The sequence below is a fragment of the Festucalex cinctus genome, chromosome 16 (genome assembly GCF_051991245.1).
Source record: "Festucalex cinctus isolate MCC-2025b chromosome 16, RoL_Fcin_1.0, whole genome shotgun sequence".
Lineage (NCBI taxonomy): Eukaryota > Metazoa > Chordata > Actinopteri > Syngnathiformes > Syngnathidae > Festucalex > Festucalex cinctus.
Genome location: NC_135426.1, coordinates 5018436 through 5035028, shown reverse-complemented (window position 1 = coordinate 5035028; position 16593 = coordinate 5018436). Strand labels below are relative to the sequence as shown.

At 37.6% G+C, this 16593-nt stretch overlaps 1 protein-coding gene across 3 annotated transcripts in view; it reads left to right on the top strand.

The window, feature by feature from the left end:
- Positions 1–16593, top strand: part of syn3 (synapsin III) — a 138693-nt gene that overhangs the window by 33704 nt on the left and 88396 nt on the right. For all 3 annotated transcript variants that reach the window (XR_013279024.1, XM_077499936.1, XM_077499935.1), the window contains exons 5-6: positions 15103–15259; positions 15476–15565. Coding sequence is in view for 2 of the 3 variants with exons in the window: in XM_077499936.1 (XP_077356062.1) it covers positions 15103–15259; positions 15476–15565 (247 nt within the window). In the remaining variant the exon portion in view is untranslated. The remainder of the gene's footprint in view (positions 1–15102; positions 15260–15475; positions 15566–16593) is intronic.

Genomic DNA, 16593 nt, shown 5'->3' with positions numbered 1-16593 from the left:
AAAAAACTTACAAATACGTTCTATTTTAAATGTATTAAGTGTCCCAAAGATGTATTACTTTTTTTTTAAGCTAGAGCATACAGAAGGCTTCAATGCAGCCTCCCAACTGCAAAGAACAGGTAAAAAAAAATGGTAGTAATTACAAAAACAGCCAGCAGGTGGCAGCAGAGTATAAGAGCTTAACCTGGGCCATGATGAAAACAAGCTGCTTCCCCACAATTTTAAGCAGATTAGTGAATGATGATGACACTTAGCTATATTCTAATGATAATTGCTACAAAACAGACAGATAGAAATATACTTCTTTTTTTTTCCCTGATGAAAGAAGAGACTCTAGTCTTTCTTTTGGTAGGTTCGAGAACACAATATTCTGTGGGCCTCGCAAAAATCAGTCAAAATCCAGTAAAACAGCCAGGAGCGAAAGGGGTTGTTTCAGTGAAAATGGCGGCAAGTGAATGAGTTTTCAAAACCATCTATATATTACTGGTAAATTTAGCATAAAAATAACAGTTTACGTTAGAGGAGGATTTCCTTGCTGCATTTTGGAGAATGTGAAATCAAGCACCGTTTGGAATAATAAATATTCCGAACGTTGGCTGGTTGGGTGGCTTGGGACTCGGGCCACTTCAGTAGCAGCGTTTGGAACACGTGAAGCCGTGTATTTAAATAGACTGTTATGTTAAATCAGGGCTCAAGGAGATCAGCTGATCAGGGGTGGCAAAGATGACTTCATCCACCCTCCATAAACTTCATGTGACACTTTATGGCTTTTCCATGGTCTTCAACAACTGGCAATGAGTAAACCAGTAATAAGACTTTCAGCTAGCCAACGACGACAATCTGCACAAAACATTCTGTTGTTTTATCAAGATCATCAATCCTTTTTTGGTTGACATAAAAGCTGGAGAGGAAAATCATTGCGGTGATGTCATTTCATCAATCGTTATTCCTCTCCACTTTGTATTTTGATATGACGAGTTATAGCCAATGCTTGTCAGTCATCTCTCGTCGCAACAAGCCGTCTTTCAGAACGTTTGTCTTATTTTGTCCTCAACTTCACCCCTCGCTTATCAGTGTCGAGAGTGGAGGAAACAATTGAACATGCAGCCGCAGTTTGGAATAAAACAAGAGTAATGGCAAACTTACTAGCTAGCCCGGCTAAGTGTTGTTGTGCCCTCCTCAAAATTGACATTGAGCTTATTGTGCGTGCGTGTGTTGCATAATTTCGGCGTTATGGTTGTCATGATAGTGAAGGCCAAATTGGATGCAGATGGTGGCGACTGCCGCCTCATTCGCCAGCAATGGCGCTCATTGTCAAAAACAAAACAGTTGCGCTTTTATGACTCTGCCCTTGTCCGCGAATAGCCGAGTGGCCTGGTAGCTTGGCGGCTAAGCAAATGTCCTCTAAATGGAACTTTCAGAAGCAAGATGCAAAAAAAATAATAATAAAAAATCCCCCAAATGCAAAACAATCCCCGACAACCTTGATGGTGCTTTTTGTCACAGATTATGAACGCTGTTTGATAGCGAGGCTTTTTCATTCGCAGCCAGGGGAATGTTGCAGGATTTCGACAGATAGAGGCAAAGTCATAACACCAATTTCCCACACGAAAAAAAACACACTTTCGCGCCTGCATATTTGTCTCTGGGTAGACAGTCTGACACTCTGATTGGCTGAGGCAGTTGCTATGCAGACGGGAGAAACATGGCAGTATAGCTAAAAAACAAACAAACAAAAACAAATCACTATTTAAATAGCAGTCCATTACATTACATTTAAAAACAAACAAACAAACAAACAAACAAACAAAAAATACATATATATATATATATATATATATATATATATATATATATATATATATATATATATATATATATATATATATATATATATATATATATATATATTAAATTGGGAATGAGCTGAACAGTTTAAAATTTGAATTGTTTTAATTGATCAAGAAATGTGGAAGCTAAGCCATAATCAAAAAACTGTTAAGTTAGCATTAGCATGTTAACTGAAAAGCATTAGCATGTTAAGCTAACTTAACAGTAACAATAGAATGCTAGCATTAGCTTAACATGAGAATCCCAGGTGTACCTAATCAATTGGCCAAGATGGCTGTCTCTGTGTGTGTCGCTGGCTGCTTGAGACAGAATGTTAAGAAGTCTTGCACTTTGACACTGAAATAGCATACTTTATGCCTTTACAATCTTCTTGAGGCTGCCGGGACCTTTTTGACTTTTCAGTTTGTGGACAAGCGCTCGAAAAACACTTACATAAAGTGATTTATGTATTGAAGAAGTGCCGATTTTGTAATAAAAAGTGTCAAACCAACGATTCCACCACTCTGACTGCTTGTGTATACCTAACTAATCTGTCCTGTGTCACTAGCCTACATTAATAACAATGGAATGGTATTGAAAATATGTCTTCTAATAAGACATAAACACGTGCAACTGGTGCCCATGCTCTTATTTTCAAGCTTAGCATCAATGCCAAGAAGCTCAGAAAACAAATTCAATCATCACAGTTGGAGAATTAATGACTCACACGGACTTTATCGGAGACAGGAAATGACTGTCTGTCTCTCCCTGGATTGATTTTGTGCCCTACATCGCACTGAACACAACGCAAAACCGAGGCGGTTGGCTGTATTATTTATGGCTTTATGCTCATAAAGTGGTATCATTGGACACACTTATATTGGTGTTTTTGGTGATGATTCCTCTTACTGCAAGCCGTCCAGCGATCACGTGGACTAGTGTTAATATTGTCAACAAAAACGAAACAAAAATAATTTCGTCAACACACATTTTTCACCGGTCTAAAACTAGACTACAGTAAAACCCTCATTAATAACAAACAATAACTAGGACTATATCAGTATGCATTTTTGGACATTTTAGTTCATGAACAAAAACCAAGACGAAAATGATATGATTTTGTCAAATCTTGTCTCTGCTAATCTGTCATGTCTGTGACACTGTCATGGAGTCGTAGTAGCCACTGTAATTGTGTGTCAAGTTGTTTTTCATCCAAAAGATGAGAACATTTGATGTGAAATGGTTTTACATCCGAAAAGGATTAATTTAATCTGCTAACAAAAAATATACAGCAGTAAAATAGCTGTCCTGACTAAGACTAGACTAAAATATTGACAGTTTTTGTTGGCTAAATCTAGATGAATAAAATGTTTTCTTGGACTAAAATCAAGACTAAAATGCTTGATTTATTGTCGACTAAAATGGACTAAATAAAAATGGGATGAGGTTGACCAACTGTAATTAAAACTAACAAGCGTGACTGAAATTGGACTAAAACTGAGACTACATTTCAAAATGGCAGACAAAATTAACACGAGTGTGGACCAATCATGTCAAAGCACCAGGGAACACAATTCATCTGCATTGAGTATCAAAAAAACCACAACCTTCCCATGAAGCAAAAAAAACTAAATGTGGCAAAAGTAGGCTGGACTGTCAATGACTGTATCGATAACTTTACGCAATGAAAATAAACATTTATGAACTCCAAATATTTTCACTCTTTTACTAAATTGTACCGAGTAGAAGAAAAACAAGCTAGTTAGCGTTAGCTCATATATTTATGCCGTCAAATCAATGTGTTCCCATATCTTTGGTAACATTGTGAACTGAGTAACAAAAAAGCAATTGGGAGAGGTTCTCATATTACTCAACATGGTCAAGTTTTTTCGAACGTTTAGTCTTTGAATACACTTTTCATTCTGGTGAGGTTTCTTTTTCGACTCGGGCTTGTCGGCGCTGCAGTTGAAAGTGATACTCGCCAACTTGAATGCTTATGCTGCATTCGAGGATTTTCGAACATCGGATATATCCGAGTTGTTTTTTCCCACTTCCGACCTGAAAGCATTCGAGGCGAAAGTAAACAACCAAAATGGCGGATAGTGGTAAATTGTTTCTTATTTTGGTTCTTAAAACTAATTTTGACCTCCAGCCAACTTGCCTTCTTGCAATTTTGCTTAATTTGTTGTTTTTATCTTATTTCATAAGCATTCCATACAGTTCAGTAGTATAATTTCACCATATAATTTCATGCCGGAAGATAGCGGCATCCTGTCACCTACGTTGCGTTACTTGAAGTTATGTCGAACATTTATGAAGGAAGAAAGGTCAAGGTCTGTGTTTCCAAACGGGTCGCCATTGTAGAGTGACGTCAGTTGTAGTCCGTCGATTTCAAGGGGGCGTTCTGTTCCCGTACAAACTTCCTGGTGTGAACTCGGAAAAGTCCGACTTCCGACCATCCTCGAATGCAGCATTAGGCACTGTACCATGAGCTGCCGATCAGCCGGCTTTCACCCACTTGCCTTGTGATTGTCTTGTGGCTTTCAAAACAGCCTTCTGAAGGCCAGGACCGCAGCACGTGCAAGAGTTTTACACTCGCAATGAAAGCCTTCATTTGTATATTTTTCCATCATCACGTCACATGTCTGATGTCCTGCAAGGAAGCACATTAAATATCAGCTGTGGCCACGTGCAGTCGGCAACAAAGACGGCAGAGTGCTTATGACATGTTGTTGTCGGTGGCACTTGCTTTTTTAGTCAGCCCTTTTGGAGTCTCGGCACGTTTGCTGCCAAAAACCTTCCAGCAAGCCTCCGGACTGTCTGGCTGCAAGGCAAATAAATTGGCAGGAATTGCTCGTCCTCCTCCTCGCTTCATCGTAAAACTTGTTGATGAATTGGTCACCTTGCTGTTTATTGAGCTTGTTGTTGTTTTTTACTGCGATTACCGCTCGCCGGCCGTATCGGTTTGGTGCACATAAAAGTAAATGGCAGTTTGGAGTGTTTCTGCTTTTGTAGCGTGAAACTTTTATCACAAGCAAACATCACAATTGAATAAAATACAACTTTTATTGCACTTCAAGTGCCTAATTAAGACTAGCTTGGTAAAGAACTGCGTCAATGAGGCCTTGCGCTGTAATGAAACAGAATCAATTCATGCTTATTCAGCCAGTGTTTTACGGCACTTTGAGAAGTCGCAACAAACTTATTAGATGTAACAGAACGGCGAAGAGCCAAAAAATAATAAGAATTTTTTCATTATGGCGCATTCTTGTCATTTTCTGTGCAGATGAGTCTCCCTGTCTTTGGTTTCTGCAGGTGACGATTTCCCACTTTGGACCCACACAGGGCTAATTCAGACACATTCACGCCACAAGACAAAGCCGTAAACCCTTTGCGCTGACCCCCTCTTTTAAGGGCCATTTTAATCAGTGAAGGGAAGTGGGCTACTCAGGGCTGCCTCAACACTGAATACGGCACAGAGGCTCATCTTGTTACAGGACAAATAAATCCAATTGACAGACGCAGCTTTAGGCTGCCAAGGCTTGTTGCTTTCCTTTTGGGGCACTTTGGTGGCTGTAATGAAACTTGTCCACTATGGAGGACCAAAACTGCCAAAATTCAAAATAAATAAATGACAAAATAAATAAATAAATGACTAAAAGTGAAAATAAAAATAGCTATAAAAAATATAATTCAAACATTATATATGAAAAAATATATAAATGGAATTAAAAAGTACAAAAAAATATATACTGAAAACATATATATATATATATATATATATATATATATATATATATATATATATATATATATATATATATATATATATATATATATATATATATATATATATATATATATATATATACCGGAATATTTTGACATTAAGGCATTTTATTATTTCAGTCATTTGCAAACATTGATTAAATGCATGTACAGTGGAACCTATATATATATATATATATATATATATCCATCCATCCATTTTCTTGACCGCTTATTCCTCACAAGGGTCGCGGGGGGTGCTGGCGCCTATCTCAGCTGGCTCTGGGCAGTAGGCGGGGGACACCCTGGACCGGTTGCCAGCCAATCGCAGGGCACACAGAGACGAACAACTATCCACACTCACAAGCACACCTAGGGACAATTCGGAGCGCCCAATTAACCTGCCATGCATGTCTTTGGAATGTGGGAGGAGACCGGAGTACCCGGAGAAGACCCACGCAGGCACGGGGAGAACAAGTAAACTCCACCCAGGAAGGCCGGAGCCTGGACTCGAACCGGATTAATGCATTTTATTATCTGAACGTCATTTGCAAACATTGATTAAATGCATGTACGCTATTGCATGCATGCGTGTATTGCTCAAAACAAAATAGCATCATATCAATTGGGTGCAATTCAGCAACTATATTGCAAAGAACGTGCTAAATACTGACAAAAACTTGGTAACAGCATCATGTTTGGGTGCAATTCAGCAATTATTAATTAATTCAACGCAAAGTACTTGTTTTATCTAAAGTCCCGTCGGGGTGTTTTTTTTAAAGCGAAATTTACCACCGACTGGTGTCACCCCGCTCATCTTGGAACAACAGGCGTAGGAAATTCCGTGCATTGGCCTAATCACTGACCTGCACAGCCTTCAATGTAACCATCCGCGGTTACGTTCAAGGCTCAAGTGCGGTCCAGAAAAATAGTGCGATTAATCTGCGTTAATACGATATTAATGCGATAATTTTTTGATTAATTAATCTATTAACGCTTTAGCTTTGACAGCCCTAATGTGTGTATGTATATATATATATATATATATATATATATATATATATATATATATATATATATATATATTATATATATATATATATATATTTATAAGTACATTATTTAATCGTTGAATTATATTTTTTAATTTTCACTTTTAGTCATTTATTTTTTATTTTTTTATTTTATTTATTTATTTATTTTTTTTATTTTAGTTGTGGTCTGTACGGCCAAATGTTATTCAAATGAGGGGGCGGCCCAAAGCGCGTCTTGGGTTGGACTCTGCCGTTGCAAACCACAAACTGTCATAGGTCGAGTGAGCAAGCAGCTCAGTGAACTGACTTGACTTGTCACCACCAAAAAATATAATTCAAAAATTAAATACAAATGTATTTATTTTTTATTTAGTGTACTAGTATCCAAAGTCTGTATCTGTTGGACTTGTCTTGTGTCATTAGAAGTTGGCTTTTATTGCCGCTTGTTGTTGTTGCTGGCACAAAACGGCTTGTTTAAAATGTTCACCGGCATAGTGTCTGCCCAAACGATAGGTGCAAAAAAAAAAAAAAATCCCACTCTGGTGCTTTCTCTTTCCAATGGATATGAGCTTTGGCCGCTAACCAGCACTTGGTCATGCAGGCCTGTCCGGGCAATGGCGCAGAATTTGAGCTTCTTGCGCCACCGGGCCTGGTGCCACAGCCACCCGCAATTACAACAAGTCCTATATTCAGGCCGGTGGACCACTAAATGATGCTTCAGTCGGCCACTTCACACGGAGGAACTGGCATCATTTTCTGTGGGCAGAATGAGTCATCAGAGAGGACTTCGTCAGTAACTTGTTTACATACACAGATGATTTTTAAAAGATTAGCTTCAACATACATTTCTTGGCTCCGTAGAATAGTAATTCAATGGGGGTTCTCCGAAACACTTCTTCAGCTTTTGTTGTGGTTTGAGTATTCAAGATCATCACCAGTCAAGCGCATCTGTCTTCTTCTTCATAGGAACTCTAATTTAGTTGCATTTTTGATTGGATGATGGAATGCTAGTTGGGAACAATGTATCATTGTATCGTCCTGATCCGTTTCACGTGGCGCGTTCTCAACACATTCTCCTGATCATGAAGCGATAGACGAATGGGAAGTTGTGAGGAAGATAAAAACCCGATAAAAAGGACGTAAACGCGAGTTCATGAGCGAAGAGATTCGGAACGACTAACATTCAAAACTAAAATGCACGTGGTCATTTTGCATTTTCTTGAAATTGTCAACCACCTTGAACAGTGAAAGGAATCATTGATGTCCGAATCCATCACCACGAGTGTCCATTTGATTCACATTTTTTAAATTTAGTCTGAGTTTTAGTCCAGTTTCAGTTCCGCTTCTTAGTTTTTATCATAGTTAGTCAACCTCATCTCGTTTATAAATCGACTATAAATCGAGCATTTTAGTCTTTATTTTAGTCCAAGAAAACATCATTTTATTCATCTATTTTTAGTCAACAAAAACTGACAATGTTTTAGTCAGCACAGTCATTTTAGCCCTGTGTAGTTTTTTTGTTTTGTTTTTTTTTGTTTTTTGTTTTTTGTTTGCCAGCAGATTATGTTGAACATTTTGGATCTAAAATATTTCACATACAATTTTCTCTCATCTTTTTGATGAAAATCAACTTAATTTTGTCTGCCATTTTTAAATCTAGTCTCAGTTTTAGTCCAATTTCAGTCACGCTTGTTTTTAATCAGTAGGTCAACCTTATCCCATTTTTATTTAGTCCATTTTTAGTCGACTATAAATCGAGCATTTTAGTCTTTATTTTAGTCCAAGCAAACGTCATTTTATTCGTTAAGTTTTAGTCAACAAAAACTGTCAACGTTTTAGTCTAGTTTTAGTCAGGACAACCATTTTACCCCTGTATTTATTTATTTATTTATTTATTTATTTGTCAGCAGATTTATTGAACCTTTTCAGATCTAAAACTATTTCACATCGAATTTTCTTATCTTTTTGATGAAAAACTTGACACACAATGACAGTGGCTACTATGGCTTCATGCTATGAACGACTAAGTTAGCCAGCATTAGTTAGCAGTCGCATTAACATTATTGTTAATTAATGCGACTGCTAACTATATATATATATATATATATATATATATATATATATATATATATATATATATATATATATATATATATATATATATATATATATATATATATATATATATATATATATATATATATATATATATATATAGGCGGCACGGTAGTCGAGTGGTTAGCACGTCCGCTTCCCAGTTCTGAGGTCTCCGGTTCGAGTCCAGGCTCGGACCTTCCTGGGTGGAGTTTGCATGTTCTCCCCGTGCCCGCGTGGGTCTTCTCCGGGTACTCCGGTCTCCTCCCACATTCCAAAGACATGCATGGCAGGTTAATTGGGCGCTCCGAATTGTCCCTAGGTGTGAGTGTGGATGGTTGTTCGTCTCTGTGTGCCCTGCGATTGGTTGGCAACCAGTCCAGGGTGTCCCCCGCCTACTGCCCAGAGCCAGCTGAGATAGGCGCCAGCAGCCCCCGCGACCCTTGTGAGGAATAAGCGGTCAAGAAAATGGATGGATGGATGGATATATATATATATATATATATATATATATATATATATATATATACCGGAATATTTTGACATTAACGCATTTTATTATTTCAGTCATTTGCAAACATTGATTAAATGCATGTACAGTGGAACCTCTACTTACGAACGTCTCTTCATACGAAATTTTCGAGTTACGAAACGCCTCAACGGGAAAATATTGCCTCTTGTTACGAAAGAAATTTCTAGACACGAAAGGTAAAAATACATTACCGAACGCAGCATACTTTCGGCTATGGCTATTTCCTACCATAGATACCTATGAGCGTAAATACTAGATTGGTGTTTGTGCATCGTTCTGGCATCCCATTGGCTAAGAGGAACCTCTACCATAGGTATCTATGAGCGTATACTAGATCGGTGTCTATACAGCGTCCTTATCATTCATCACATGTCCCATGAGGTGTTTTTCGTAAATGTATGAACTAATGGCCAACGAATTTGTGCAATTGGTGATTGATGAAGGCACAGTAAGATTTTAATTGCGACGAGACGGGCCTTTTTTTTAAAAAAAAGATGCCTCGCCATACCGTAAGTTTCCATGAAGTTTCAGAATTAGTTTAAAAGAATCGCCCAGAAAAAGTGTTCACCAGTCGGGCGTTTGCGCACTAAGATGATGTTTGCCTTGGACATTTCCGAAGGATTGTTTAAAAAAAAACAAAAAAACATCCATGGATCAGTTCTTTACAAAACACCAGGCAAAAAAAAAAAAAACACTTCTGAGAGAGGAGAACATGAACCAAAGAGGGCAAAAAACGATGAGGACAGCAGTTAAAAAGGTAAATGACCATCATTTTTATTCTTTACTCTATTCTTTGTTTATAACATTATGCACAACTCTCATTTATTGTGCAATAATCTAATTGGAACATGTATTTGTTACATGTTTTGATGCATTTTTACGCGTTATAAAACATTTATGTCTGAATATTGGGAGGCTTGGAACGGATTAGGGCATTTCCATGGAAAATGCGTCTCTGCTTACAAAATTTTCTACTTAAGAACTTTCTTCCAGAACCAATTAATTTCGTAAGTGGAGGTACCACTGTACGCAATTGCATCCATGCGTGTATTGCTCAAAAGGTAACATCATCATGTCAATTGGGTGCAATTCAGCAATTATTAATTAATGAAACACAAATGACTTTTGTTTTATCTAAAGTCCCATCGGGGTGTTTTTTAAAGCGAAATTTACCACCGAGCACACCAACTGGAGTCGCCCCGCTCATTTTGGGACAACAGGCGTAGGAAATGCCGTGCATTGACCTATTACTGACCTGTGCAGCCTTCAATGTAACCATCCGCGGTTACGTTCAAGGCTCAAATGCGGTCCAAACAAATAGTGCGATTAATCTGCGTTAATACATGATTAATGCAACAATTTTCTGTGATTAATTAACCTATTAACGCTTTAACAGCCCTAATATATATACAGTATATATATATATATATATATATATATATATATATATATATATATATATATATTTTTTTTTTTTTTTTTTTTTAACCATTCAACGTGAATCCACCTCCTCTCTGTCTCATGTTTGTACTTTCACATGACAGTGTCATAGACCTGACAGATTATCAGAGACTAGATTTGATGAAATCATCTAATTTTTGTCTTGTTTTTGTTCAACTAAAATGTCCATAGATTTTAGTCCAGTTTTTATGAAGTGAAGTACATTTTCATCTCGTCCTCATTAGTCGACGAAAATGCTTCCTGATTTTGTTATGATGTGGAAGTGGGGGGACCCATCGGCGGAGAAACACGGCAGGGAGACAAACAGGAATGAGAATGACTTTATTAACCAAACTGAAATTGGACTGGCATGACGTGACGTGGAGCAGACTTGGCAGGACGAAGGTGGGCAGACTTGGAATGACGTGAACACTTGGAAAGGCGTGGAGACTTGGCGTGGCGAGGCGTGGAGACTATACTGAACGTAGATAAACTATACTGAACGTGGATAAACTATACTGAACGTGGATAAACTATACTATAAACGTAGATAAACTGTACTAAACGTGGATAAACTATACTAAACGTAGATAAAGTACTGAATGTAGATAAACTATACTGAACGTAGATAAACTATACTGAACATGGATAAACTATACTAACGTAGATAAACTATACTAAATGTAGACAAACTATACTGAACGTGGATAAACTATACTAAACGTGGATAAACTATACTAAACGTAGATAAAGTACTGAACGTAGATAAACTATACTGAACGTAGACAAACTATACTGAACGTGGATAAACTATACTAAACGTGGATAAACTGGACTGAACGTGGATAAACTGGACTGAACGTGGATAAACTGGACTGAACGTAGATAAACTATACTGAACGTAGATAAACTATACTAAACGTAAACTATACTGAACGTGGATAAACTATACTGAACGTGGATAAACTATACTGAACGTAGATAAACTCTACTAAACGTAAACCATACTGAACGTGGATAAACTATACTAAACATGGATAAACTGGACTGAATGTAGATAAACTATACTGAACGTAGATAAACTGGACTGAACGTGGATAAACTGGACTGAACGTGGATAAACTTGACAGAACGTGGTGAGACTTGACTCATTAGCAAACGTACTTCCAAAGCAAAGCACCTCACATCAGGCCAACAAGATGAGGTACTACACACAGCAACAGATGCAATGCTCCCACACCCGCGTGAAACAAACACCACTCCCTTATACCAACACTAATGAGACACTAACAGGACACACAGCAGGCAGGGAGAACCAATCAGCAACACACACCGGAAAGGGAAGACACACAAAGGTGTAAAAGGTTAACCATAACGAGACTGGGGGAAAACACAAGAACACCAGACAACCAACACTCACCAAAATAAAACAAAAACCCAACCTAAACAAAACTGAAACATGACAGATTTAGTCCCACTTACTGTGTATTAATAAGGGCTTTAGTCTTGTGTAGTCTAGTTGTAGTCCGGTGAAAAATGTGTGTTGATGAAATTCACACTATGGCATGCAAATCAACAAGATAATGATACAGTACATGATTGGCACCACTCGGGTCTGAATGAAATCTATTCAAAGTGAAAAGAGGACAGAATGTCTTCCATGTGCAAAGCTATAAACGGGGAACACTTCATCTGCAGTGGTTAGCTGGCGCTTGCATGATGCAGCACTTGAAACTGTTTTGGTTGCACGGCCTCAAGGACCAGTTTCATCCAGTATAAATAGCAGGTTTGCCGAGTACCGCAGGAGCAGCGGCGGCGGCAGAACAGCTGTAGTCACTTTGTCGCTGAGGACCGAGCTCTTCTGAGCAAGTCCTGTCAAACAGAAAACACTTCTCGGTCTCGGAACGCGTTCAAGAGCTGCTCGCTAATGGCCATCCGCAGCCTGACGCCGCTCTCGCTCACCATTAGGACCGTGCAACTTATTCACACATATTTGCATCAAGTGCGTCTCTTCATAAAGCCGAGTCATAGCAGCATGTCATATGCAGGGTTATTATAGTTTTGACACTTTTCATTGTAGTTACTTTGATATAGTTTTTTTTTTTTTTTATTTATTTTTTTAGTTTTCATGGTGGTTCTGTTTGTTTTTTAGTTTAAATTATTTAATAAATGTTAATAAATTTAATAAACGTTTTAGTTTTAGTTTAGTTTTAGTTTTAGTATATTACTTGTGCGCAATGTTTTAAAAAAAACAACAAAAAACATGGGAGTGACGACCATCTGAAGGTGCTTTTCTCTTGGCTGCTGTGAGATGGCGTCCTTATTTAGGTTAATATCAAAATAAATCTACTTTTAAACATTTAAAATCATCCCCAAAGGCTCATGCATTAAATTAATTACTAGGGATGGACCGATTATCGACTGGGCTGATTGTCGGCACGAATATTCAGCATTTTGACGAATATCGCCATCGGCCATTTTCAAGAATCATATGGCCAATAACAGAGCCATTAAAAAAAAAATAAAAAGTAAAAAAAAGTCTCTGCACCTTCTGTTTTTGTTTGAAATTAAAACTAAGATAAGTAAAAAAAAATAAAAATAAAAATACTTCAGCTATTTTGAAATTTTGGAATCCTTTATTTCGTGTAGAAAACAATTGTTTGTTTTTATTTAACTTTTGAAAACGTGCCACTGCTTCTGGGAGATCCCGGAACTTGTTAGATTTTTAAAAACAAAGATGTCTATTGACGAAGATTTAAAAAAAAAAAAAAAAAAAAAACTCCAATATTTTACTAACCCTAAAAGTTGCTCAATAAGTATATGCTTTAAAATAAAAAACAAAAAAATAAGAGCTGGAGTTTGTATTTTTTCCAAATTTTGATGCCAACCATATCGGTCTATCTCTATTAATTACGGAAGACTAAAACGAAGGACATTTTCGCTCTAATTAGTTAGTTTTGTAAACATAAAATGTACTTTCAGTTAGTTTTCTTTTTTTAAAAAAAGCATTTTCGTTTTTATTTTATTTCGTGAACATAATTGTTTTTTGAATTTTAGTTTGACTTTTTTTTCTTAGTTTAAGTTAATTAAAATAACCTTGGTCATATGGCATCCAACCTGTGAGATTGTTTTTACTATGCAGTCAAATGATCTATGCACTGTCGTGTATTATCCGTGTTAAAACCGACTTTTGACTGTCGCCAAAGTGAATTGAAATGGGTGCTGTTTAAACGCAGGTACCTGATGGTTGGCTTACTTGCTTGTTTGGCCCCTGGCCCAGAACAATTTGTAAAGGAAGGATTAGACCATGTTAATTGGATAGATTTTCCAAAAAAGATTAGGTGCCCTGCGGGGGCATTTCTTTGCCCGACACGGCTGGTAAATAATCACGCTCACCAGTGTGGACGCGGAGTCCAGATGCAGTGCGTTAATGTGCTGTTGGCCGCCATGGTGGCACGTCCATTTCAAGCAGGCCTAAGAAGAAGGAAGGTTTTTTTTGCACTGTATGTTTTGTTAAAAGGTCTTTTCAACTTTGGTTGCCATCAAAATCTGTACATTGAAGTTTGTCCATGTGATGAGCAATGAATCAAATTCACATTCATTTCTTCATTCATTGCAATGTTCAAATCACAAAGGCTGCAATATGAGGAAAATGAACGGTTAGGCAGTCAGGCTGATTTATGACTTCATGATTTGTGTTTAGCAAATTAACAAGCTAACACATTTAATTTAAATAGATTATCAGTTGTTCATATTAATTCATGGTTCATTTATTTTAGTGTAAGCCTAACCTATTAAATCCAAACACTTATGTAATCACATTGTTTATTGTAATACAGATGAATTTGTTGCTCGTTGATGAAAAATACATGGGAACAGGAACCTTCAAATAAAATAATTGCACATTTTATCGCAGTATTGCAGGATTATATTTTAAAACTGTTCAATTAAAAATCCAAACAATCAGTATGTCAGTAATAAGTTAACAATGTGCTTGGAAAAAAATGTTTGCAGTTTTAATTAGTTTGTTTTGTTTGTGTTCTGTCTCTGTATTGTAGATTTTCAACTTAATAATAATAACAATAATAATCCATTTATTTTGTATAGCGCTTTCAAGGTACACAGATGCTTCACAGATAGTCAAAAAAAAAAGATCAAAGACAATGATAAAATCAGTACAAAAGCTTAAAAAAAAGCACAAAATCATCACAAATAATAAAATCAGTACAAAATGAAACATTCATAATACTAAACATTAAAAATTAAAAGTGACTTTAAACCAATGGGTTTTGAGTTCTTTTTTTTTTGAAAGTGGGAGAGGTCTATCTTCATATCTTCATCTTCATATTTGCTCTGAACACATCCGGCTAATAAGTTTTGATATGTGGATGTGCGTTCTTTCAGGTCCTTCAAGCCGGACTTTGTGCTGATCCGCCAGCATGCCTACAGCATGGTCCCGGGGGAGGACTTCCGGAACCTCGTCATCGGCTTGCATTTTGGCGGCGTGCCCAGTATCAACTCCGTCTTCTCCATCTACAACTTCTGCAGCAAGCCTTGGGTGGTAAGTCGGACATTAGCCGCCTCCCTCCTTTAGCAGCTGATTTTTGTTTGGGCTCTGGAATGAAGCTGGAATGGCAGGTGACCTCCAGAGACTCATATTATGACTCATTCTGCAGTCCAACGGTTCACAATACTGCAGTGAGGAAAAAAAAAAAAGAAAAAAGATGCGGCTTCACAGCCTTGCAATCACTAAGACAGTTTATCATTTGTCTTGCAGTTCTCTCAGATGATAAAGATCTACCACTCCCTGGGTGCAGACAAATTCCCCCTGAATGAGCAAACCTTCTATGCCAACCACATGCAAATGGTAAGTTATTACTTGTAATGAGCGTGTGGGGGGGAGATGAAGCACATGCACACAAACTAGTGTTCATTTTGTCTACAAAACCTAAACAAAAATAATTTTGCCGACACACATTTTTCAACCCGACTAAAACCAGACTAATCTATCCATCCATTTTCTTGACCGCTTATTCCTCACAAGGGTCGCGGGAGGTGCTGGCGCCTATCTCAGCTGGCTTCAGGCAGTAGGCGGGGTACACCCTAGACTGGTTGCCAGCCAATCGCAGGGCACACAAAGACGAACAACCATCCATGCACACAAGCACACTTAGGGACAATTTGTTGTGCCCAATGAACCTGCCATGCATGTCTTTGGAATGTGGGAGGAGACCGGAGTACCCGGAGAAGACCCACGCAGGAAAGACCCAAATTGGAGAACATGAAAACTCCACCCAAGGAAGGCTGGAGCCTGGACTCGAACCCGAGTCCTCAGAACTGGGAGGCGGACGTGCTACTCAGTCATCCACATTGCCGCTTCTTCTTTTTTTTTTTTTTTTTTTTTAAAGAGCTCAGAATTGTTCATTCGGTAGTCTTACCGATTCAACGTCTTGTCATCATTGCTCTTTTTTTTTTTTTTTCGTGCCGCTTCTTTTAAAGGAAGGCGCCTGACTGGGATCGTACCCGTGACTTCATGGTTCAGACTAAACTAAAACCCTCATTAATAAACAATATCTGGGACTAAATCATTATGCATTTTCGTCAACTAATGAAGACGAGATGAAAAATGTCCTTCAATATAATCTGCTACAAAAAAAAAAAAAAAAAAAAAAAAAATATCCAGGGGTAAAATGGTTGTCTTGACTAAAACTAGACTAAAACGTTAGACTAGACTAAAATAAAAACTAAAATGCTTGATTAGTCTAAATAAAAAATGGGATAAGTTTAACAAACTGTGATTAAAAACTAACAAGCATGACTGAAATTGGACTCCAACCCAAGACTAAATTTAAAAACTGGACTAACAACTATGGACATTTCAGTTCATGAGCAAAA